We start from the raw sequence: 26,545 nt of genomic DNA on the forward strand, positions 1-26,545 counted from the left end.
ATGTCTCCAGGCTCATTCTCTTCCTATACGTTACATTAACTATGAAGCTGGAAGTGGAAAAACTGAGAACTCAGACATTCACCTTTGATTCCTTAGCCCTTGATCTCACCTATTAAATTGAATACTCATACTCACACACTGCTATCCTAATTGAGACCGTAGGAGAGGTGGAATGGTGGGAAAAAAAAAAATATATATATATATATATATATATATATATATATATATGAGAAACTAATTAACCAAGATGAAGAAAATTATAGGAAAATTAAGATGCTTTTTCCCCACCCCTTTTCACTGCTCATGAAACCATTTGCTTGGTCTTTCAGATAGGAGCAGCTAAAAATGCCAGTTTAATATTTGACATGTTTAAATCCAAAAAGGACTTTTAAGGTCACCAGGGCCCCAAGCCTGGATGTATTTCAGCATATGCTCAGTCACCTCATCCAGACAACATCCAAACGCATGTGTATCCAATTCTTTGATCTGAGAACCACACTACTTGTGTTCCACTGCCCTTGTTCTCTTTCCTCTACTGAAAACATGCAAGAAAGCCATCAAGATCAAGGTAAAGCTCATTGCAGGTTATCTTGGAAGAAAATGAGATTTAACAAAGCAAACCACATTCACTCCCAGTAATAAAAGTCTGCAGTTAATGCTGCCGTAACTCCTGCATCTTATCTCCAGCAACATCATTATGTTTAACGTTCCAAACCTGTAAACAATAAATTACCTTCTATGTTTGGAAACAAGTCAAAAATCTGACCTGTTGTTTTTGTTTCAACGTTATATTTATGACCATATTAGTATATGAACAGCTTTACAACAAATGTGAGTTTTGGAAAAAATAAATTGTTTGCCATAATTAAATAATTTCATACCAAAGCTAAGACCACATTTTCCTTCAAAACACATAAATACAAAACAGCCCAAGGTATAAAAACCATAATTTTAAAGCCAGACAGAATAAAAACACAACACGAAGACATGATTGTTACCAAACTCCTACCTCAGGATGCCTGAAAGTTCATCACAAGGCAAAAAGGATCAGCTAAACTGTTCCTAAGTGCCATATCTGGGGCACAAGCCCTAAGTAAGCCAGCTATTCTAATACAAGATGCATTTCAACAAAGAACAAAAACTAGGCAGTTTGGCTACTGAAGAGTTAATGAGCCTGAAATAAATAAGATGAACTAAGAGACCACACAGGTTGTACCATCAAAGAAAGTGCACAGAGAACTCAGAACAAGCATGAGAGAAGTTATCCAAATATGGGCTTCAAATAAGAATTTCAAGCTTACTCCTTCAATCTCTACCTCTTCATAGGCAGCTTCTGTGGGATTCGTGTTAAGGCAAATATAAATGCACCAGGAGTTTTTAGGATACATTTGAGGAGGGTAAGAAAAATAATCAAGTTTCTTTCCTGTAAAATCAAACATCCTAAAACAGCACGATAAATCAATGGTGCTAGATAGGGAGATAAAGAGGCAAGAATCTTGCTTAACACAGAGCAAAAGGAAATGCAGAGGACCAAGTGCAGTCAAATAAAAGATACCATCAACAGCTATCTTCAGGAAGCACTGAAAGCGTGCTGTATACAGAGATGGGATGAAAATCACCTACGCAATGGCAATTTTACTAGTTGAAAAATGTTTCTTTCCATGGGTACAGTGCTCTGCATGTACAAGGGGAAGATAAACTAGAAAACCACCTGTGTGAGCAATCAATTTCCCAGCAGCACCAGGGGGTAGAGCTGGGCATTGAATACATATAAGAGTAGGGAAAGTCAGCTGTACAAAAGCAAACAGAACCACATTTAGATACTTTTCAACCACAGCTATTAAAAGCAAATCCCCTCCTGTCCCTTTTGCAGCACAAGCACTGACAAGTATTTCCCAAGAGCTCCAAAACCGTAAGGACATTTGTCTTTCAGCTCAGTGCCAGGCACAGAAGAGGGATATATCATTAAATCATAAAGCAAAATATTTAGCAACAGATATTTTTAGCTGGATCAGCAGAAGGAGACACCAAAGTAAATCACTGATAGCAGAACTAAGAAAAAAATCCTACAACTAAACAGAATTTATGTTAACACTGCCTGGGATAAAAACTGGAACATCTGGCAAAGGCCACGCAGTAGGTCAGGCCTTGGCTGTGGTACTGCGTATAGAACTTCTAAATAATTTAACTGAAGCTTTCATTATAGGCAATTAAATTAAATCAACAGAGTTGAACTTTCCTACTGCAGAAGAAAAGCATCTAGGGCAGCTTGGGGAGAATGGATTGTTAAACGTCATGGTCTTTCCCTCAGACACAGACGAGGGGGTGGAATACAGCATTTAGAAATCTTAAGAAATCACTTAAGAGGATATGAGGATGCCGGCTGATCTGGAATCTGATCTGGAATCCATGAGATCCCTTACACTTCATTTCCATGATACAGTCCTGACCAAGCTACAAGCTGCCAAACAGCACCTGCATTAAAGCACATAGCATGAGCTGTAAAACCCCCAGTAACAAAAAGGGAGATGATTCTCCTGCAAAATGGACTGTACAGGTGCAAACATTTAACACAGAAGGACATTGAGACAGCTTCCCACATGACAACAACTCGTCAGGTTTGCCTGCAGGAGTAGCAGCAGCCTGGTGCTGTGTTATAAAGCTGTGCTGTTGGGCTTTCCGAGGATGCTTTTTGTGTTTGTTGTGGTGCTGTTTTTGTTTTTTCTTCATGTGTTTAGAGAAATAAAGGAATCATTTCCAGAAATGCCAGGGAGAATTTCATCTAATTTTTCTTTAAAATTTAATGAAACTTCAAAATGTTTCCTTTTTTTTTTCCCCCTCCTGTATGGAAATCGCCTTACATCGTTGGGAAGCATTCTTTCATGGCAGTTCTATTATTAAACCATCATGAAAAATGTATCAAAGACAGCTCAACAAAACCAGTATTTACTTTTTCAAAAGTGAAAATACACAAAAAACAACTCTTCAGCAATAAGCAATGCAAAAAACACAATCTAACAAAGCATTAACAAAAACAACCCAAATTGACTTTCTTTCCCCCCCCCCCAACACGTGTTTCTACAGTGTTTCCAAACCTTGATGTGTGTTCTTACAGCATCACAACCCACACACATCCCACCTGATGCCTTTCCCCAGCCATTTACCAGGCAATTCCAGGGGTGTATAAGGTACCACAAGCAAAGCTGCATGAGGGGGGGAGTTTCCCCTGAGCCCCCACCCCAATTCCCATGGTTCCCTACCCCTAGATTAGGTCATGATGTACTTCAGATACGTGAACACTTAGCATCCTTTAACCAAGTGCATCCCAGGGCAAATAGGCTTTGTGGAGGATGTTAATCAGCTTTGAGGATGTTGCTAACTGGGCAGGAAAACTCAAGATCCATATGCTGTACTACTCAAGATACATGTAGCTTATCTACCTTCAGTACGATACTTCAACATGCGCTGGTGAGGAAGACCCTTCCCAGTCTTCTAAGCACAAACTGTAATAAAAGGATTGAGTCAGCAGCATTACAATGGCACGTAAAATACTAATCAATCATTGAAAAGAGGATGGCTATGGAAAATTACTAACTTTGCAAGTTTTGTGTGTAAATACAGAGTGCATAGTTACGTTCAGTGTGCTTGACTCAGAGGGAAACCAGCGTGCACAAGTTTGTGCAATCTTGAAATACATTGATGTCTCAGTGTGTGATTATTGACCCATAGCACAGCAGGTAACAAATCCTGACCACAGGAAAGTTCCTGGATCTCCAGGCAGCCTCTGGGGGCTTTTATACTTCTCATGTTATAAATACCATATCTTAAAAATTAAGTAAAAGCCCTTGAAAGTCTTCACGCATTGGGGAAAAAACATAAGTTTCAATATCACACCAAGTTTTAGCCTTCTTGATCCTGCTAGAAGAACATTTCTCATTCCCTTTAGTTATATTTTTCTCCATTAGTATTTCTGTCTCTGTCTTTGCCCGCAATGAAGTATCAAAAAGGATTACTTGGCACAGCATGCACCCAGCTTAGATCTCCCTCTTTGCCGTTTATAATCAAGAAGAAATAATAATAATAACACAAATAGCTGGATGTGTATTTGCCCTCCACAGATTTCATACATTTTCTGTGCAAAGAGGCAAACTCCAGATTTCTCATGGCTCAGACTGAGCCCAGTGAGGCAGGTCACACTGCCAGAACCCCCAACAAATCAGGAGGAAAGCCTGCAGCCACACAGTTTAGATACACTATTTGAAGGAATTATTCTTAAAGCAAGTTGTGTCTTGATTGCAAGACAAGAAATAGCACTCAGCCTCGGTTCACAACCCAACTCATGCACCAAACCAATTCATTTCATACACTGCCTGAGTTTCGCTATTTCCCCCTTTCTCCCTATTCCTTATCCCAATTAGCCTTTTCAGTTGTCAGCTTCATGGGCAGCAAACAGAAAACTCCGAATACTAATGCATTTCCAAACCAGACAAAGTAGCAGGCTGTCTGAAAAAGCAATGTCTGTCATGAGCACCAGCAGCCATCGCAACCCTGAAGAAGACAATGTGAGCTTCATGTCCCCAAACTCTTTGGATAACCTTGAACCAGGTAGCTTAGTGACAAGGAATTACGGAAATCAAAGCACAAGGAAATATTTGAGAAGAGCAGACAAACGAGTGCCCAAACAGCTCTCAGGATGGAGCAAACAAGCAACAGCGCTGCTTGCACTTCATTTATTTTTCACACCTCAACAACTAAACCACATAACAGCGAGAGAAATCAGCAACTTACCAGCTCACTTTCCCCAGTCCATTCAAAAGTACTGAAATATTTGCGTTGGGTGAAGGCACATAGAAGAGATCCGTGTACATAGAAAAACAGGATCTCAGCTTCCAGTCATCAAAGCCTTTTCTAAGCAAGCTATTAGAGACGGTCCTGAAACAGCTAATTACCAATGAATTCCTGTAGAACTTAGGTCTCTAAATTACTTTAATACTTAAAAAATGTTCCTATGTTCACAATCTGCTACAATTCAACTCACACGTCGCTCCAGGCTACAGCTCGATTTTCATTTCTTTCTAGTGAGGAACCTCTATTGACAGCAAAGCCTCAAGGAGAACAGAACTTAGTCTAAGGTCATTCACAGTCTCTTTCCCTCAAGAAAAGCAATTGCCGAACCTACAGCCATTTAACCTCAGGTGTATTGCGACCATGCCCATTGCTCCATGGGGCAGCTCCACTCAAAACAGCAGCAGACAGTCACAGTGTCACTGTATGTGGACTACCTTATTCTATGTGAGTTCAGCAGGCATGAGTGTCAAGAACTGCAACCAACAGCAAAAACCAGGCTGCTTTGCATCACGTACTGCTTGGTAACACAAGCACACTGTGCTACCTTTGGGCAGCAGCTCAACTGAAGAGATTCAAGCTGGCCAGCAGGATCTTTTCAGGATAGTTCTTAGACCTGTGGTTCAACAGCTGTTAGGAGCCTTACGTGTTGGTTAGGGGTAGCTGTCTGGTTGTGTTCCATAGTTTGCTTTGTGGGGAGGCTGACAGAGCAAGTTCTTCTTGGTTTCTTCTATCAAGGCTTTCTGATAAGCTCCACAACAAATGATTGCCATCACCCCAAAGTTATCCCGCTACACTTCTCAAAGCATTTCCTCTTAAAATTAGTCACCGCGCAGTTATCCCCACAGCATATTACAACACAACTGTGCAGTCAGAATGATGAATACCCCAGAAAGCGTGGAAGATTCCAAGATACGCTGCTTAATTTTGTTTGCTCCGTAGCCTAAAGCCACGCACTTCTCTGACAAGATACTCAATATTGGCTCAGCAACCTCATGCTGCTCCAGGCCATCACAGGGCCTCCTCCGCACCAATGGGAGGCTGAAAGAGATCAGGCCAGGGCTGCAAGCAGAGCACATCCCCCTTGTGACAGCACAGAATGGCTGCTTCCCCTCCTGCTCAGAGCTTCCCAACATCACTTGGCATCTCCTCCCTGCTTTGAGAGGAGAGCTCATTAGCACATTCATTCTCTGCCAAGAAATTCTCCTCTCAGAGAACATTATTGCAGGTGAGAAGCACCAGGATGGGGTCTAAACATACCCAAGTGAGGATGCTGATGAAAGTTGTCAATTTTCCATGCAAAGGAAGTCAGATGCTTCCAAATAACCATGTTTCCACAAGAAAATACAAGGATGGGACACTGCAGCTACTCATCAGTCGCTAACACAGCCTTCATGGCAGATGCTGTGTGCTATTTCTAACCCAAGGACCTGCCTACAACACAGTCCAGTCTTATGACTATTCAATCCTTTCTTTCTCTACTAAAACACAAACAGCATAACTCAAAGCTAACCTCCAGAACAGACTGCTGTTAGAACGCCCTTCCACCAACCCCAGCTGAGCTTTGAGAAAGGGGAAAGCACACATCTGGTTTTCCAAACTATTTTATGCATCATGGCCCAAAGCTGGGTTAAGTTTATCACATAAACATCCAGCTTTTTGTATGATAAGCTACCTTATCCTTTCCCATCAACTAGTGCAAGCACAAAGGATGCACAAACAGCCACAATAACAGGCACCTGGGTCACAGTGCACCTGCAGGCAGTAGGAAGGAAAAGCCACTCATGGTCTCAGTCACAACCAGCTGCTCTGTACTCATCTAGAGGTAATTTGAAATTGGAAAAAAAAAATAACACTTTAAATAAGAAAAATTTATAGGTGACAAAAGCAGTTTCCAAGTTAGCTGAACATTTTGGAGGTTTATTTTGTGTTCTCTTTGTACTTTACAAGTCCACTGTTGCTACCCTGAAGGGCTTGAAGACTTGCAAGGAGTGAAGTTATGATGTGACATGAGAAAACAGACTACAAAGTCAGTGCTGACACAGCAGGAATAGTTTTGGATGTTGACCTGACAGAAGTGAGACAGAAAGGGAACAGCAACAGTCAACCCCACAAGGCACAGGACAAGCAGCCATTTGACAAGCCCTTACAGCAAGGCTCCTTATCAGTCATCTGCTGGTAGTAATTGAAAATAATGAGATAATTACACTGAGTGACCGCAACAAAATCACACTGTTTAAACTCCGGATACACTCTGACACAAAGCAATGTCCTCTGTTTTAGTAAGCAGTCAGTACTTCAGCCTTGTAACCAATGGGTCATATTGAAGTTCCTCACTAAACCCAGAAACGTTTTTAAATGTGGAGTGAATGGCAGAGTGGGGGCGATAACTAAACCGAGGAGCAGAAGAGTTGCCGTTATTACACCTGAAGTATGACTTCAAGTTCAGAGAATGTTCTTTCTGAAGTTAGATCAGGTAAAAGGAAGTTTGTTAAAGAGCAATTAAGTGTATTACAAAGTGGGTTCAGCTGGCTGAGGGGAATCAATAGATCTCCTGCTTCTGTGTCCCTGCAAGTAACAAATCGATCAAGCGAGAGCATCAGGTGAGCTCCCACACAGGACACAGATCTGTTTACAAGCCTGGAATAACTAAATAAATGAAGCTGCATACCAGACAGCACCCTAAGTTCTCCTCAGCACCCAATATTAACAGCAGAGAGCTGAACAGTCAGTTGTAGCGGTTGCTCTATGTTAAAAGTGTGGAGAGTATGATTGCTTTGTGTTGCAATAATAAGCCAGCAATGCACACAAACAGGAAAATGTCTGATATAAACAAACATTCCTCAAAGGTGTGAGGGCACAGAAGCAGCAACGCTGCGCATCGTACCTCTTAAAGGTCTGATTAAAAATACTTCATCACTGCAGAGGGGTTAAACTAGAACCATCTATTTCAAGTGCTGGACAACTATTGAATTGGAGAACTGATCTAATTTATTTAAAGCATCGTTGCAATCCGTACCTGTAGAAAAAAAGCATTTTAAATTGATACAGAGCAAGAGCCACATCTACATCCAGCTCCAACTTCTGCGCTGTATCGATCTGATCTGGGCTCAGTTTGCTGAACACCAACTCCTGATGCAGTTGAGCTACTGCAGACATCCAGGGAATATACAAAGGCACTAAAGCACGTGCCTCCTGTATCATTATTCACCCAGAAATACAAATAGAGGCTTTGAGGCTGTGTATCATCCATGACACTCTCAACCAAAGAAAAGTAGATTTTGGTACCAAAAAAAAGTCAGCATTTACCGAACACTTTAATTAAGAACTGCATCCTTCAGTGGTGCAAAATCAAAACCAAACCAGTACTGCTCGGTCAAACCTGTCAACCCAACTTATTTAGCCCTATTTTAACTCCAAATCAGACTTCCAATGTATAAAATAACTCTTCTAAATAAAGGATTTCAACACTTCAAACAACTGAAACATCTCAAAACATACCGCAGTTACTCTGCTAAGGTTACTGCTCCTTCCCGTTTTCCTCTGCCACCTGTATTTCTGTACCTATACTTGCTCCATTTTCAATTAAATTACAATCCAAACTAATTAAGAATCACTTTGTGTTCTTGCTAAGCAACATGAGTAAAGAGATCCCCGTCATCTCTGATGGACTCAGGGTAACAAAGGTAACAAACAGCAACTTAGCCACCCCAGAGGTGAAGCTGAATGCTCTCAAATCTATAAAGCAGTACTAAACATAAGCTGCAAAGGAGAAGAGATGCACACAAGCACTGAATGTACAGGGCCTTCCCTCCTCTTGTGAGGCCGACTGTTCTTCCAATGAAAGTGAAAGGTGATTGCTGCAGCCCACCGGCATCTTCCAAGACACACAACATACCATCTTGGAAAGTTCTCAAGCAGAAACACCTCATCTTCCTCACCTTTCATTTGCTCTCAGCATCAAACACAACCAGCAGCTTTCAGCAGGAAGTGCTCAGCAGCTTTGGTGAAACAGCTTGAGTAAAACACGAACTCGTCCCCACTCCCACTTCCCTCCCAAAGAAACAAATCAAATGTGAATCTTTAGATAAGGGCAAGGAAAATCCAGCTCACTAATGAGAGCAGTGTTTAAATGTCAGTCTTACAGCACAGCACGCCTACAGCACTGACTGAATACTACAGTGTTCTCATATTTAAAATAAAATTGTTTTGTAAGTGTGCTTTCCAAAATAAAAAGTATTTGGAAACATCCCTCTTGCTGGATTCTAGGAAACAAAGGTCTGCATGTGTCCAACCTCAGCATCTTCCAGTAACTAAAGGAAAGATCAGGGTGAACTGCATTCATTTCCCAGTTCCTAAGGCTTCTGTTTGCCCCAGGCATCGCTGTGAGACGTACAACTTATTGGTTGGGGACTGATCTAATTTTAGTGCTTATTGTATTTCATAAACTGCTGTTCTGGGTAGAAGTGATTAATAGAATGAATTCTGTGTATCCGCCTCCAGAAGTTTTCCAACAGAATTAGCAGAATAAAAACAGCGGCATTTCCATGGTTTCCCATTTCAGTGCATTTCCCCCCTACGTAGGATAGTAGAAGTGAACTTCAAAAGTAACATTTCAATCTCTTCTGTAACACGCAGGTAAACACACCGCTTGGATTACTGCGGTTGTGCAGCTTGTTTTTAACAAGGAAATTACATTTGACATCTAACAAAGCCATAAATGCAAGACTACACAACCATTTATCATAAGACATGGCAGCGTTCAACACTTATTTTTAAGGAAGGAGACTGATTTTTAAAAGTCAACATTTAGAAGTGCTGTTTATTTTTGGCTGTTGGCACTCAGCTCAGTTCTGATTCCCAGCCACTTCAGCTCCCATCCCCACCACACAGGCAGGCAGGGCCTGATGGCAGCAGCAGTTCTGAGGCTGCTATGCTAAGAAGGGACCCAGCAGCCCACAAAGTGCCCTGGAGAAGAGAGAGAAATGTAAGGGCTGCAAAATACCAGGAGGTGAGGATGGCAATAATAAAACATGGACCAGAAATCAGACAGATGTAGGTTTAGTGGACAGAGGCAGTGCAAAAACTGAAATCAAATCCATTCAAATCTAATTATAGGTATATCCAAAAGATCAAATATTTTTCCACTCAATGACTGAATTTTCTCCCTTTCGTGTGTGTTCAACCTGTCCATATTTTAGTTCTCTTGACATTCTTTATGCTTTTTCTTGGGACAGCAAATATCACGATTTCCTATCAAGAACACAATCTAGATGCAGCATTGAAAGAAGCTGAGACACTCTGGTACACAGCTGCCCTCCATCCACGAGGAATTATCACATACACACATATCACATCAGATACTGACCAGAACAACTAGTTAAGCTGTATTTCCTCTGGATTTTTGTTATACCTCCAGAACTGTCCCTGTCAAGTAACCCCCTCCCACATCACCCTTATCAGCCCAGCATTGTCTGTGCTTCCTCTTCTCTCACCTCCCCCCTCTCTCTCCTCATCCTCTGCTACTTATGAATGTGTGGGCAAAGAAAGCACATGCTCTTCTCCTTGCTGCTCTCCAACTAAATTGGGCAAGCCGGCTGTCCTTGCATTTTGCTTAAGTGAAAACCATACACTTGCTCCTCTCCCTTGCTGCTTCACGGCTTTAAAAGACCTCTCCAGGTCTCAAGTCTGACCAAGGTAGCCAAGAGGCTGACAAAGGCAGCTACTGTCCAAACAGAACAAACTTAATTCCCACATGCAGCTAGTCCAAAAAGTGAGTTTTCCCTCCATGACAGCCTAAGGGAAAAAAAAAAGCCTGCTACAATGCAGTCAATGCAAAAGCCTCCAGACTGTGCTAGCACGGCATTAAAAGCAGAGCCTGCTGCCAGGCAGGCAGAGTGAAAAGAGCAACATTTCCCCCAGGACTCCCAGGCTTGGCATGAAGCCTCAGCAGGTTGAACACACGTACACCTGAAGTGTGATTCTCAGCACAGGGCAGGCTCAGAGAGAGCAAGTGTCAGCTCAGGGCAAGAGGAACAAGAGCAGTGCTTAAACTGAGAAGAACTGACAAGTAAAAGCCTTGCTCTTGTAGGGAATTTTCATGTGCAACAGATCAATTGTTGGAATACGCTATGGATATAATAAAAAACTACTATTAATATTTTTTCTCTTCAAATATAGCAAAATTCAACAGCTACATTCACCAAGAATTGGGAGGGAAGGAAACATTTTGGCTACTGCCTGACACTCCTTTGAAATGGGTACATCACTAATAGCAAACAAAACCTGGAACACAGTACCTCCAGGGGAGTGTGAAGAGGTTGGGATGCAGTGCTTCTCAACACCTGGGGGCTGTACAGAAGCAGACAAGTACACCCTACTGCTGAGCATCACCAACCAACAGCCTGCAAGAACTCCTGTGCTTTACCACAAACCATGTGTTGAATCTTTCATGAAAAGATTCAGAACAATGAAGATAATGCAGTATGAATCCTTGTAATTAGCACCATGTGTATTCTAAACTTATTTAGTAAAGGATCTAACATGGCAGCAATAATTAATAACTGGGCAAAGACCAAGTGGGCAAAAAAACAGCAAATAGTAATAGAAGACAAAACGAAATCTGACAGTAAGTTCAGATTTCACAGCAGCATTCCAGACTGCAGCGATGTATCAAAATATGTCACATCAACCCAAAATATATCAATCTTCCTTCAGAAAACACCAAAGACAATTTGCACACCAACAAAAGAAACCACAGAAGGTTTGAAGAGTCGGGGTATTCAGTTTGCCATCTTGTGGCTGATGACTGAAGCTTTGATCTGCAGTTCCCCTGATCACAGAGAGCTCCAGAAAGATTTCATTAGCAAATGAACAACGCAGGCCCCCATTTCTTCATTTACATTTGTTTATCATTTTTATTTCTCAATTATTAATTGAATCAGATACATTAATTACTACAAAAGCAGTTCATACAGTTGGGAGGATTGCTGTCCATGGGGATTTCTGTGCTTATTTCCAACCATTATCTGGAAGAATCCTCTTTCTCAACTTCTTCACTACTTCTTTTATCCTTTTCCCCAGCACTCCTTCCACACTCTGCCTCCCCAGCAGCAATAAATGTTTTCAGGAGACCAGAGGCAGCCCAAAAGGTGACTGTCACTACAGCCTTCAGTTGGACCTGTCAGGACCTCAGCTCAAAACCAGCATCAGGCAGAGCCTCACCAAGATATCCACGTACAAAACTGCAGACTTCATCAGTGCGTCTCCTACCTCCTCAACATCCAGACAAACACTCATATGCTGTATGTTTAATCACAGACATTTTAACAACCACCGCACAACATTCAAAGCAGAAAGAAGTTTCCTTTCTTTCCCTTCTCCTGAGAATGAAGATGTTATCTCCTCCAGTGAACTCTCCCACTTGTGTCACCAGCAGTTCATAGCACAGTTCTCACGTTTAACCTGCCGTGCACTGAATGACAATTACTCCCTGCTCTAGTTCCACCCAGGCCCAGTGCAAAAACAGAAGAGCTTTATGAGCCCAGCTGGGCAAAGCTCCTTTAGAAATGTATGCAGCATTCACTTTCCACAAACACTGAACTACGATGACAAACATTAACAAGACAAAAATAACAACATCTCCCTCTCTCTCAAAAACGCAACAAATAGTTCTCAAACAAAAGCTAACTGAGGACTTGTCCAAGCAAACAGGCCTTTCCCTACACCCTTTTCAGTCTTTTTCCTGTATCCGCGCGTAATCTAACTAGGTCTAAACACTCATTTATTTCTGTCTTTCCAATAATTAACCAAACTACTCATTTCTTCATTGTCAAACCATGTAAATAACTTCGCCGGCAGCACAACTAATCTCTTTCATAATTGTAAGAGATGCTAAGAGCTTCCTTTCATCTTCCCCCAAACATATATTTAGCTGGTTTCCAAATACCTGCTGTAATTTATTATCCAGGGCTGCTCCTTGCCCACGGCAGTATCTTTTCTATAATTCAGCACCATGCTAAGCAAGGCTCTGACAGCGCACTGTACAGCAGCACTACATCACTTCTAAGGTCTTCAAATTGTTTCCCGATACCAATGAGAGTATTTATTTACCTGTTCAAGCTACTACTATATACTCAAATGCTTGTTTGAGCCAATAAGCACAAGAACACCTAAACTGTTTTTCTTCATCCAAGAATACAGGCAGTATTAAGCTCTCACTAACCTGCTTTTAAATTCTCTAGCATACACTCCATTTATTAAATAGGTTAAATGAACTACATCATTCTGAGTCTTGGTGAGCTCAGAACTCAACCAGTATTTGTTCCTCCATCCACTTCCAATCACCTCCAAGTTTAAGTTTCACTTGAAACATTCATTTTCACTTTTCACAAGGCCAAATCAGACCAGACAGACCCAGTGCTACCATTAGAAATCGAGGCTCTCTCCTTTAATAATAATATCGACCAATCAAGCAAAGCCTTGTAAAGCTGATATTATAAAACACTAACAGCGTTACAGAAGACAACAACCTCAGAGTCCCAGCAATTTGACAGTACTGAGAAAAATCCATTGACCAGCATCTCAGAACGTGTCACAGGACACAAGAAAACCTTGCTGCCAAAAAATGGTTTATGGCTCTGGGTCACTGCCTTCCTCCTGCAGGCACACTGAGTGGTTCTGGCCAGCTTTTAGCTCTCTTTGAGCTCACCCTCAATACTGTATTTCTTATCTTACAATCCCTATTGACATAAAATCTCTTTCTACTTTGTACACCGTCTGTCTTCTGCTTCTGCCCTATTAACTCATGTCAATATAGCAAAGGGAGCAAAATAAAGCAGCAAAGTCGATACGCATCCATTACAGTTTTGTGCAACTGCTGCAGTGAAGGGGAACAAATAGGTCAAAATTGGAGATGGCTCTTGGAGCTGCCTCAGCCTCACTTGGCATCAGATGCGACCACAACTTCACTGTCCTGTGGCTCATACAACAAAGGAAGTGGCTGCGCTGGTCAGAAGTTCATCTCCCTAATTAACACCGAGCATCCTGATTATTCTCAGCAAAGGCCACACGCTGAAGCAGAAACTGCTCTGACTCCAAATAAAAGTCACTTGCTGAATACAAGTTGACTCCATTAAGAAAACTACAAGCTGTGGTGTGATTTAACAGACGTGCCACCTTCTTTCCTATGCTTTTTCTGCCCTTCCCACAACTGCACTTTAAGTAAATCTCAAAGTATCTCTGGGAATAAAGGAATGCATCTTCTCTGAACACTTAACTGGACAGGATGATCTCTTTTCTTCCCCAATCCCTGCAACAATAGGAACACCAGAAATCTGCAATTCATAACAAAGAAGAAAGCGTTTATCAGACAGAATAGAAGAGATTAAAGCATTTCTACCACTGATTGAATGACCACAGCATCACATTACCTCTGCTCCTGCTGCTACAGAGGAAATGATTGAGCCCTGGCACAGGGCCTTGCTGTGTGAGGAAGGGGGCAAATCCTCTCCCCAGAATTTTAATCTCCTGCTCCTGGAAGCAGGAAATCATTACCCAGCACAGCAGAGAAAAGAACGCTACTTCTCATCCAATGGTCTCCCTGCTGGTAATTTCTATATGAGATACAGTTTATTTCAAAGAGATTGTATAAGGTATTGCAGCTAAAAACAACAAAAGGGCAAAAAAAAGGAATGGGAAAAAGAGGAAGATGAAAATGTGAATACAAATTAAAGACAAAGAAGAAAAGAGCCTGAGAGAAATCTGTGACTGTGGAGCAGTAAAATACATTAACTCAATGCAGTATGTACTTTGGCAAGATAAGACATTATTTTCATGCCTTTTATACACACCTGGGTTTAACTCAAGCCTCATCTCTCCTCACCAGGCTTTAAGCAGTCCCAGGCACAATGGTCCAGAAAAACACTAAAAGCTCTAATTGCCTTGCTAAATAATCGAGGGTCAGTTTTGAAACATGTTAACCAACTGCTACTAAAGGAATCCTTTCAATACTTGGGATGGATTAAGTTTTGTTGTTCTGCTTTCTGTTTTAAAGCAGCAGCAAAGCAAACAGTCCCTGTTCTAATATGGTAAAGACTCCAAGAAGGATTGGTCCACCTCCAGCTCCCCTCTGTGGTTCTGTCTCTGTGCTGAAGGCTCAGCTTGGTTCAAAGTCGCTGCTAAGAGATAAAAGTTTGTGACACCCATTAGCTGGAAGTTGGCACTCACAGAAATCATCATAAATGTTTCCCATAAACATTTAATATCCTCTAAGCTGTGGTGAAATTGGTGAATTAAACTAACAGAAAACCGCACAAGCACCAGTTCTCTTAAACAGTTTTAATGTCAAGAGGTATTAAATGAAGTTCTGACCCACACGGAGATCAGAGAGACCAAGCTTTCCCCTCTCCGAGGGAAGTTTCAAAGCCATATATTCAACAGTTAAGAAATGTCAAATATACCCATGAAACCACACACCAATAACTATCTCTCTTCAAGCTATTTTAGTTTTACAGCGCAGGGGAGGTAACTGACTTCCTGAAGCAGAGGGATGAAATCTTTAAAGCATGGATTATACACATCACAGCAGGAAAACTAACCATAATTAATAGAAAGAGCTGAATTGCTCATAATTCCAACATTCGTAACTCAGCCCTGGCTTGGGCAGAGCCCATGATCTACTGACACTCATGTACCCCTCCTCTAAGAAGGGCTTTTGCATCAGAAGTAAGGTAGGAAGGCACAAGCAAGCAGTTGTCATCATTTGGCTCCACGTGGAAAAGCAACAGAGCCCTCATTGCTGGCCTAAAGCTTGCAGGAATAGCACTGACACACACATGTCCCTCACAGCTCAGAATTCACAGTGAAGGTCCTTTCCACACTCCTGGTTACGCAGGAGCAGTCAGTTCCAAAGAGCCTCAGCTATAACATACAATATACAAATATGCAACTACGCCGTATTGCTACACACATAGAACTTGCTGAACCTTTGTTATGTAGCAGCCTCTCTTCTCTCTTCAGATTTGATGCCTCAAAGCATGAACCAGCTTCTCAGATGAAAGGAGAAGGAGGAATTTCATTGTTAAAAAAAAGCCTTCTCAGCTGTGACAGGTTTCTCATTTCTGAACTGTCTTCACTAAGTTGATGATCCCGGTGTTTCAGCCTTTCAGTGACTGCCAAGCACCTTCTCTGCACTAAAAACACCTGCAGTGGACGCCACCTCTCCTTTCTTAGGTTTTATGACCTACTACATTAAAACCAGTTTAAATGTAATAAAGTCTGCAATGTTTACAGCTGAAAAAAATACAGGGGAACACTAAAAATCAGCCAAGCATAAAAACACAGGAGTTTTATTCTCTGCTCACTTCCCAGGGACAATATACACAGAACAGCAAGGACCACAAAATGAAAAGGAATTTAAATCCATTTAAAATTCAAACAACCTTTCCTCCTACCAGCCAGGGACTCGAGGGACATTAACACAGAGAGATTCACTCTTCAGTGTTGTTTCCTCGGGTTTTCGTTCTCGCTTTCTAACATTTGTTTATAAAAGCAGCAATCTGAAATATTGATGATTTACTCATCTCCTGTATCAGGCTTCGCTCAGCTGCAGCTGGCTTTGCTGTAGTGATGTGCTTTCTCTCTTCACACTCCACCCCTTTTCTGCAGAAGATGGAGTTAGAAGATGATTTTCAGGTTGCTCTTCTGCATTCCTCCCCATCTTACCTACTCTCTTATTCACATTATCTGCCATAACAACACGTGAGGCAAAACAGTAAATTCACACTGATGTGAAACTCAAGTTGTTGTGACAGATTCTTAGGTACAAAACCTAAACTGCTCTCACAAGTGCTCCCATCCTCTGTTGCTCCTACGTGCACACAGCATGCAGAAGCCTATGGCAGGGCATCACAGTCGTCTATCCCAGAGCCACTGAACTGCTGAGTTCTCCCACCACTCTGGAGGACTCCCGCAGCTTTCTTGGGATGCTGCTTCATCAGTGGGATACAGAGCTGATGGAAACAAAAAACACAACAAATTGACTTTATAACATGATGGCATGAAGCAGAATGACAACACCTGAGTTTGAGTTACAGGCAAAAACGTTTTAGGAGCTGCCAATGGTAAGAACAGCACTTCTGCACAAGCAGCAGCAGACAGGTTTTAATAAGCTTGAGCACATTCCTTGTTCATTATCATTTCCACAAGCCAGGACAGATCTCTCACTTGCTCAATGCCATACAAGTTTTGAGCTTCAGCTGCTTCTGAAGGCACACTTGCTTTGAACACTTCAGTCTTAACACTGGCCCCTCAGCTCCTGGTCCTGCTTCCCTTATATAGCTGCAGTGTTTTACAAAAGCACCACATCAGACACCATAAGCAGCAACCCATGCCCTTACACACCTTGAAACAGCATAAATAGCACTTTATCAGGCTTCAGAGAGGATCTATCCAGGGCCAGGTGGAACTATGCAGCCACTCCAGCATCAGCCTCCTCCTAGAAAGAAAAGCTTTAGAAATCCTGTTTTGCCTGCCTTGCCTTACTCCTATTGCTCTGAAATTTCCTGCACCCCAACCTGACCTGCATGTAATCCTCTTCTGACACAGCCAGGAGCACACGGCTCTATAAATCCCAGAATGAGAACACATAAATGGCTTCTGTGTCAGTGTAAGTCAGAGTAGTGGCTTCCCTCTTAAATAATAACAAACACCTTTTTCTAGACAGGTGGTGATTTGGGTGGTTGGTTAGAAAGATTCTGAACCAAAAGGAAGTGGACTGGATACAGTCGCTTTGTCTCTGTTACAATCAGTTTTTACATTTGGAGGCATGCTTAATAAAAAACACCTTATTTGGGGATTCAAATTCATGAGTCCCCAGCACTGTTCTAAACTGGGCACATTCCTAGAATACAGGTTAATGTCTCACAGTGGAGACAATGCTGGTCTTATCTCTCTTCAAAGCAACAAAGCTGGAGTGGAAGGAACTTTGGGGAAAAAAAGCAACCAAAAAAGTAGCCTGACTGATCAAATGTGGAAGCACCTGCACTGACTCCTTGACTGGATTCAGTTCTTTACTGACACCAGGAACTTCTTTGAGGTCTGTACACGTTAACAAAAGATGTCAATCAAAGCCACTCACTTTATTTTTAAAACATCAAAACCAATGAAGTCTGATGATGTCTGACCAGGACTGCTGGGTTTACAAGGAGAAGGACACTGTAACTTCTGCCAGCTTCAATGACAGCTACAGCATCCACGAGAGCTGCTCCTACCCTTCTCTCTTTCATTTCTCATTCAAGAGCTGGACAAAAGTCTCCAAGGACGGAGAAAGAAAAACTACTGAAGCTTCACCGTCTCTCCTATATTTCATTCAAGAACAGCTGCATTAATTTAAGGAAGCAGTGAGTTATCTTAAGACAAAGGGGAAAAAAAAAAATCCAAATTAAAATCTTGCAAGAACCGAGAGATGTCTGCTTTATACCTACAAGAGCATTTGAAACAAGGCTCACGTTCTCATCCACAAGTTTGCCACCGAGCCACAAATTTCCCAAGGGACCTGGCATGAATTTCAAGTTTTCTCTGACTTAAAATATTAATGAATACTTGTTCTGTAAGTTCCAGAATGTCCCCATGCCATCATTTATACACAGAACTCCCACCTTCAAGAGGGACCCCTGTAAGATGACCCAGTCCAGATGTTCCTCTTCTCCAGCCATTCAGAAGAGCCACTCTATGAGGTTCTTTCAGAAAGCAGCACATTCTACACAGCAGACCTGTATTCTGGTTAGAGGAGATGACTGGAGTGCATTTTCTCCATGTATAAAGGCATTTTCTTTGGAGGCATCCACAATCCATGCAAATAAAAGGCTTCCAAACGGTCATTGGCAATATAAAGTGTAATTAGCTTAAGAACATGCATTTTTTAGGCAACACTTTGCCCCCAGTTATCTTGATATATACCCTACTGTACCCATAAGAACCAGCAGCAGAAATACTAAATCTCAGGAAACAGGAAAGCTTTATCATAGAACACATTTGGACAAATGAAGCTAAACTCATTCAACAGTCACTGTAACAGCAGGTTCAGACTCGCTGCTGTAGCTGACTGCCCAGGGAAGATAAGTCAAACAACATGATAAAATGATTTTATTGATGGTACAGAAAATAATATTTTTGGTCAATATAAAATTGAAGCTCTAGTCCTTTATGTGCAAGTCAGACATATTAGTGCTGAGTCAGTGAATCACAGTATTTATTGGTATATACCTCCAGCAAAAACACGACACTGTATCTTCTTCTAAGCTCCTTCTACACGGAAGAAGTTCATACTATTAATGTGTTGTCAAAGTACATACACCTGATCGTGCATCAGAACAACTTAAGAGTGTTTCTCATAGATGCTAACAGCATTTTCTTCACCTCTTCTGACATCCCCTCCATCCTGCACGTGCCCGCTACCTTCTTTCTCAAGTTGTCTAATCAAGTTAAACTCAGAGCAATTGTTCTCAACCCGTATTAAGCCTGAAGGCTTCTGCATCTGTATCAGATCTGAGCACTGGCCCTGTGCCCAAACACATCTTTTCTTCTAATCTTATCAGCTAGCCTAATGAAAGGTATTGCTTCTCCCTACAAACCTTGATTTGCTGGATGATGAAAATGCACTCTGATTTCAACCAGCTCCAATTCTTACACCAGTACAAGACTCACAGAACAAAAAACCATGGCATGAGACCCAGATGAGCAAATTCACTCAGTAAACTGGGAGAGTAATGCAGCCAGACAGCTCGTGTTGCTATTATATCCTCGATGGCAGAGGAGTCAGACTCCTTCAGCTGAAAGGGATGCGAGCAGCACCGCTCCATGTTCCCAGTTACACAAGTGACTGCAGTCTTGCTCTTTTAGAAGATAAAGATGCATCATCATAAGCAACACGCATTTGGCTTCTAAGAGTCAGTTAATGCACCACCTTGATGGCAGCGTTTACCTGCATTGTGAGCTGCAGAAAAAGAGGCATTTCTTGCATTTGTCTGATCCATGGATATGCAATACTTTGTCAGCAGCCTCTCCAAAACAATAACACAAAAACCATCATGGTACTTCCTTAAAACACACACTCTATTTGTATTATATACTTCGGACTCCATGGATTGCAAATGTCATAGGCTAGATCTGATAATCCCTTATTTGTACAACCAGAAAGGGACACATTTTGCTTTATTGCCATAAATATTTCAAAAGCTTTGTCTGGCTGAGAAACAAAAAGCCTTTTCAGTGGTTATTTCACCCACAAGAATTGGATTTCCATTGCTTGGATAAAAGGAAAGTTGGAGGTTTTGTTGTTGTTGTTTCTTATAAAACTAATTTCCACATCTTAACAGTGAGAACATATTTTACAACTTATGAATATGTGAACGTTGTTTTAAATATTGAAAACGTGCAAAAAAGCCACAGTACATGCATAAAATATGACAGAAAGGAAATTATGTGTTGTTAGATCACCAATCTGTACTCTTATAAAGCCCAGTTTCAAAGCCCAACCACGCAGCCCCAATGGGCCTTTTCCAGACATCAGATCTGGACCTTCTGGTGCAACCAAGTATTAAAAATACCTGAGGTCACCACTAAAACTACAAGTGAATTAGATGCCAACCTTTGGTTAAAAACATACAGAGAAGGAATTAGGATGGAACAAGGAAATGAAGAAAAGAAACTGGCTTCAACAGGAGGCTGCCGGATAAAGGTGGAGAAACCAGCACAGTGTCCTGCCCAGGCCCAAGCAGCCCTTGGGGATCCCTGCAGCACCTGGCAGCAGGCCTTTGCCATCAGCACAGCTTCCAAGGAAGCCTCACTTCTTTTCCCTATACTCAACTCCTCCAAACCAACTACTCCCTCCCAGAGCAGCCCCACACCTCGAGCTGCGGCGCGAGGCCCCATCTGAGCTCTCCAGGGAAGAGCTTGAGGCAGTCGCATCCACATCGAGCCATCCTGCAGCTTTTTCTTCCCTCCCTTTCCACTCGCAAGGTTTTTTAGCTAATTGGCTCCAGAATTTATAAGGCTGGTGACAGCAGCCCGGCTGCGCAGGCAGAGGGAGGAGGGGAGGCAGAGAGCAGAGCAATGCTGTCGGCACCACCTTCTGTTCCCCACTCAGTATTGCTGCACCACTCAGGAGGGTTTGTGCAGACTGCAGAGGAAAAAAAGGATACGGGTCCAAATCCGAAGCACAGCTAAACTCACCACGTTTGAAAAGGGGAAAATTAAGCAGACAGAGGGGAGGGAGGGGGGATGCAATTACAGCAGGGGGGAAAAAAACCCACCCGCGTTTCACCATTAGCATCGCACAATAAGAAGGTTTGTCAGGCACCGGTTTAGCCTACACATGTTCACATCCGTCAGCATTTCCATGATAAATCCTAATTTTCGCCATTGTTGATCACATTGAACTCAAACTTGGTATGCAAGTTTTTAGCACAGATGCTCAAATAAATTATGCACATTAGTCATTTAACTTGGAGAGCAGCAAAAGAAAGCTGCTTTTTGGTGGGGAGGGGGGCTGGCTGATTTATGACAAGTTTGGGGTTTTTCTTTTTGCCTTACGCAGCTAAAAAAGACAAGGCGGTTCATTTTTTGTGTTGATTAGACGCAGCCAACAGCAGGTCTCTTGTACGAGTGATAAAGCTTTGGTATTAGGAAGAATATTCATAACCAGAACCCTTCTCTACCTTCCCTCCCCCCAAAGTCAGTACAGAGTTCCCCCCCTTACCACACAACACCACAGTCCACAAATGCCTAAGGACAAACACAGTATATTAAAAAGAAAATACACAATAAAGATCTCCATAATAACGGTCTGAAGACAACACACAGTGGTGCTGCCATGATCCGGATGGGAAACTGTTAAACAAGCAACAGGGCTGAACAGATTCCACAGGCAGATACAATCAACTGACTTAGACATCCCAGCCAAGAAGAGACTTTTCAGACACAACACTATACTGTTGAGTATATGAGCAGGCCCTATTTCACAGCAGTTAGCAAGATGCACAGAATTCATGTTTACCTACCACATTAACTGTTTATTTTAGATGTTTTTCTGGTCAATAACATGAATTGTTACCTGGACACCCGAGGGAATGTTTAATCAGCATCTCCAGAGGAGCGCTGACAAATAAAAGCTTATTCTGGTAATAGAAAGATGCACAAACAACAGGGATGCTAGCATGAACACCAACAGTCAATCACAGCCCTGGAACAAGAGGAAAAAAATCCCAGTTAAGTAGGTTTTACAACATTTTAATCATTAAAAGCAACTGGAGCACTGAAGAGATGCATTTGGCAGACCCTCCTTCCATGTTCTGGTCTTTAAGAAGCACAGTCAGATCGAAAGCAGGAAACCAGATAGTACTTGTTTCTACCAGGTTTGCACAGCACATTCTCCACAGAGCTCCAGGCTGAAAAGATGTAAAATTACAGCTACATCTGTTCCCTGGAGACTGCTCTTTAGGCTCTCTATAGAATTGCCTTTCAACAGAACAAGAGAGTGATTCCTCGAGTTCCAGAGCTAAAGCTGCCCTGTTTCCTACAGACTTCTCTCTCCAATGGTGAATACCTACTCCAACAGTCTTCCATTTTCCACACCAACTTCTTGCTTGCAGGGCACTGATGCCTAAGGAGGGGACAGCCTCACACTGCAGCAGAAAGATGCCCCTGCTGCAGCTGGATAGCTGTTCTCATTAAACTTGTTGGGATTTATTATTCTGGGGATCTGTGCCACCTGCCAAACTTGATAGAAGACAACTGGCCACTTCACAATAGTAGAGCAGGCACAGAAAGGCTCATATACATTCACACACAGAACACAGTAATAAGGCTCACTGCCTCACTTGCTTAGGAAACTGGGCTAAAAATGGCACAGCCACAATGAGCAAGTCTGGGCAAAATCCCACATTCTTAGAAGCAAGAAGCCGATGTCTTGACTAAGCTATTTTACCTTCCTGTTTTCTGCTAGAGACTAACTATTGCATAAGGGAAGAAAATCAAGGAAGCTTTGTAGCTACTCAATTATCATCATGAATAGCCAGATGTAGCCTGGAAGCTTACAGTTTCAGTATGTTTATTTGAAAAGATAGTGTTCCTATGATGAGTGACCTATCAACTACTTTCCGGTATAAAAATAAATGCATGAAAGATTCACTTTGAGGAGAAGAAAGAGCAATACCCACCAGCCATTTCTTTGTAATATTGCTCCAAATGAATGCAGAACCTGCCAGCAGTTAATACTGCCCTGAAGCATTACAAATAAACATTTGGTGTTAGACACACATACATCCCCATGTATAAATCAAGGTGCGACACGCCATACAGTTGCACAAAAAAAAAAATCCCTACCTTGTCCTATATTAGACATTAAGTGCTTCTTTTGATCACAAAATAACTCATAAAGCCTATCAAAAAGCCAGCGCTTCTCCTGCTGTCAGATAAAAGACATTTCACTGTAATTAAACTTCTGCCCAACTTTCCAGAAGATTAGGGGAGAAGAGGCTGACAGGCTCCATCTGTATTTGTGACTGACTCTCCATGGGACATCCAAAGGAAGGAGAAGATGGGCAATGGATTTACAGCACACTTCTGAGCTAGCTACACTTACGGAGACGGATGGCTCCAATCTTATTATTACTCACTCATTGTCTTTTTTTGCTTGGAAAAAAGAATCCCTGCTGCCTCTCTTAAAAACATTTTCTGTTCCATTTGCAATCTCCATTCCCAAGCCTTCAATGGTTTGGGTTTTTATTCCATTTGTAAGCGATAACACACAGCGGGTTGTTTGGGTAAGTCAGCTTTATGTGATTTATACGAATAAAGGTGTAAACAACCATCTCTCTTAAGAGAACTCTGTGAGCCCTCAGAGAAGGAAAATATCATTTCAAACACGTTCTAAATATCCCTTTTCACATATAAAACTGTATGTCAAAACTCACGGCTGGCTTTCTGACAGTAGGTGACAGGAATAAAGCAGCAGCACTATGATCCCAGCATCAGGATCAAAGATTTAGTGCTTTTCTCCCTTTTTTCAGATGCCCTTCATTCTGTTTGATGCACTGAATTCATGTTGCCTTGTATTCTACACAATACCTCATTGGTCCAATGTCAGTGCTGCAAATGGACAAGAGACCACCAGCAACCCATTAGCAATCATGAGGTTCAGCCTGCTTAATGAAGATATATGCTGCATGGGAAACAGCATTACCAGAATGATTGTACGTCATAACCCTTCATTCTAGATCAGCTGCTTCACAGTGTGCTTCAGGTGAGCTACACATCTGTCTCTAGTTCTATAGGAAGAAAAGGGACCTTACATAGCAATCTGATCCCTTGTGCCATCTTTTCCAAGCCTGTCTTGTTTTCTAAAGTCAAGTCCTGCTCGTATTTGGCCACACAAGCAATCAACTCCTGTCTCACTATCAAACATCTCCTTTTATCAAATAGAAACCGAGGACTCCTCATCAGTCTGCGACACAAATAGGACATAAGTGCTCACCACACTCACTAAGATAGGTAGGCAAGATGCTATCGCTAGCAATTAAAATGAAGACAGACAACTGCAGTGTAAAGACAGAATAGTCAGCATGCAAAGAACAATACCAGGCCCCCCCGCCTATGCCAAAGTGCTCCTTGATGACCAGAAATATCACTCACTGACTGCATGCAGCCTCTACCTCTGTTAGATCAGCAAGTGAGTCTGCTGACCAACAGTGCCCTGGACATCCCATCCTTTCCCGGCGCAAGTGCTTTAAGAAAATGAATGCAGTCTGAACAGTTGTGGACAGTCTGTAACACCACTCATTTCTTCTGCTGAACACTGAGCTTTGCATGGCAGCAAGAGGTAACCCAGAACTCTGATTCTCTGCTTTAAATAAACTCAGATGCCAACTTCTGATGATGTTTCCTTAAGTACCTACCAAATCATTAATTTTAATGGAGAAGTTTAATCAAAGCTTAATGTGACAGGCAAAAATCCTTTTTTGCATATAGCTCCATACACAAATAAGCACCAACTATTTATAAATGAAATACAGAACCACCGGTACCGAAGACAGAACACAAACCAACTCGAGGCTGAAGAAGTTATAGATGAGAAAACAATAAAAAGCCAAATAACTGCTGGGCTCAATCACTAGAGGGAGTCATGGTCACATATTAAGTTACTGTCATACACCGTCCACTCTGCAGACAATTATGAAACAAATAGAAGGGAACCATCAGCTGAATCTGGATGTCATTCAGGGGAAGAGAGAAAATTAGATTTGCTTCCTTAACAAGGTTTTATTTCCAGAGATTCGAGACCTTCTCCTGGGAACTTTCAAATCATCTGTAATGAAAGGGTTTAAAAACTGTATCTTATTGCCTACACTTTAAGACAGAATAAGGTATGTGGCAGAAGAGAGCTGAAATTGTTAGTTTTGGAAATGACACCGAGCATTTCATCAAGAAAATGCTACAATTTTAATTTAAGCAGCTTTACAGCCCATTTCATTCGAAATCAAAAAGTAATCTTAATCATGTTTTTATTTTTAAACTAAATTGGCACAATTACATCCAGCATGAGCAGACAGCACCAAAAGGCTGCTTTTTCAACAGATGATTCCCTTCGGCCATTAATAAACTTAGAAAAAGCATTGCTCTGACAGGCTGTGAGTAACAGACTGTGGGGAAGGTGGGAGGGGGGGGAACAACTCAAACATTACCAATGTTCTTTTATTTGATCTATTAAGACTCTGGGAGATTCGCTTGGTGCACTTTTCATGTACAAAATGCCTTTTATTTTTCCCCTAATATTAGGGACTGTTTTTGTCATCCTTAAAATTCTTCCCAGAAACACAATTTGGCTATCCGCACTCATGGCAGTTTACACTTGGCTAACAATTTTACAACTGAATAAACACTTCTGTTTATTCAGCAGCACACAAAGCTTTTAACACCCAGCTTGAATTCTGCCCCATCATTTGCAAGACAGGGACCATCATACGACCACCTCATGAACCAAAATCTACCACATACCTCGAGACTTACATGCAAATGTAGCCCAAGACAAATATAAGCGCTTGCCCAGAGCTCAATTATACAGTGTTTGCTTTATATTTAACACAGTCACACTGAAAGTGGAAATTCACTGTGCTTCTGCACCTTAGACAAAGCAGCCAAGGCTTTGGCAATGCAAACTGCCCAAGAACCATTTTTAAAGGTGAAGATATTGCTTTTAAACAGGAAGAGACATCAGGGCAGGAAAAGACATGCTCTGAGGGTGGGAAGTGCTTTCAGGCACATTAAGGAATCATGTTAAGAAACACTATGTGTAACCAACGCAGTCTGGAAAGTAAAGCTCCAGCAGACAAATTTACTTCCTTCAGGAGATGCTCACTCCCACAACAGTGCAAAGGCTCAGACACCCTCCAGTTTTTACATACGTATCCTCTCTCTAGAAACAAACCGCTCCTTCTACAGTCTAGCAGTGTTCTACCACCAGAACTACTAACGCACTCTTCCAACACCAGCTATACAAACCAGTTCTCTGAGCAAGCAAGTTACAGTGCTCAGAGCTCTTACTGCCCTCCTACCCCAGCGTCTCTGCTTTGCACATTTGTGACATTCTCTTTCCAGATGTGGTGGTCTGGGAAAGCTGCTTATCTCCCTTTACAAACACTAC

The 26,545-nt window shown here is 41.9% G+C and overlaps 1 protein-coding gene across 4 annotated transcripts in view; it reads right to left on the reverse strand.

Moving 5' to 3' along the window:
- The window catches only part of MAD1L1 (mitotic arrest deficient 1 like 1), a 307,536-nt gene that overhangs the window by 247,891 nt on the left and 33,100 nt on the right, over positions 1-26,545 (reverse strand). Inside the window, exon 11 of one of the 4 annotated variants that reach the window (XM_085514632.1) lies at positions 16,166-16,856. The exons of the other annotated variants lie outside the window; for them this stretch is intronic. Coding sequence (XP_085370758.1) covers positions 16,841-16,856 — 16 coding nt within the window. The 3' untranslated portion in view covers positions 16,166-16,840. Of the gene's footprint in view, positions 1-16,165; positions 16,857-26,545 lie in introns of those variants that run through there. 4 annotated transcript variants of the gene reach the window in all.

The sequence above is a fragment of the Coturnix japonica genome, chromosome 13 (assembly GCF_054131305.1).
Source record: "Coturnix japonica strain WE chromosome 13, WE-NBRP24, whole genome shotgun sequence".
In the NCBI taxonomy this organism is placed as follows: domain Eukaryota; kingdom Metazoa; phylum Chordata; class Aves; order Galliformes; family Phasianidae; genus Coturnix; species Coturnix japonica.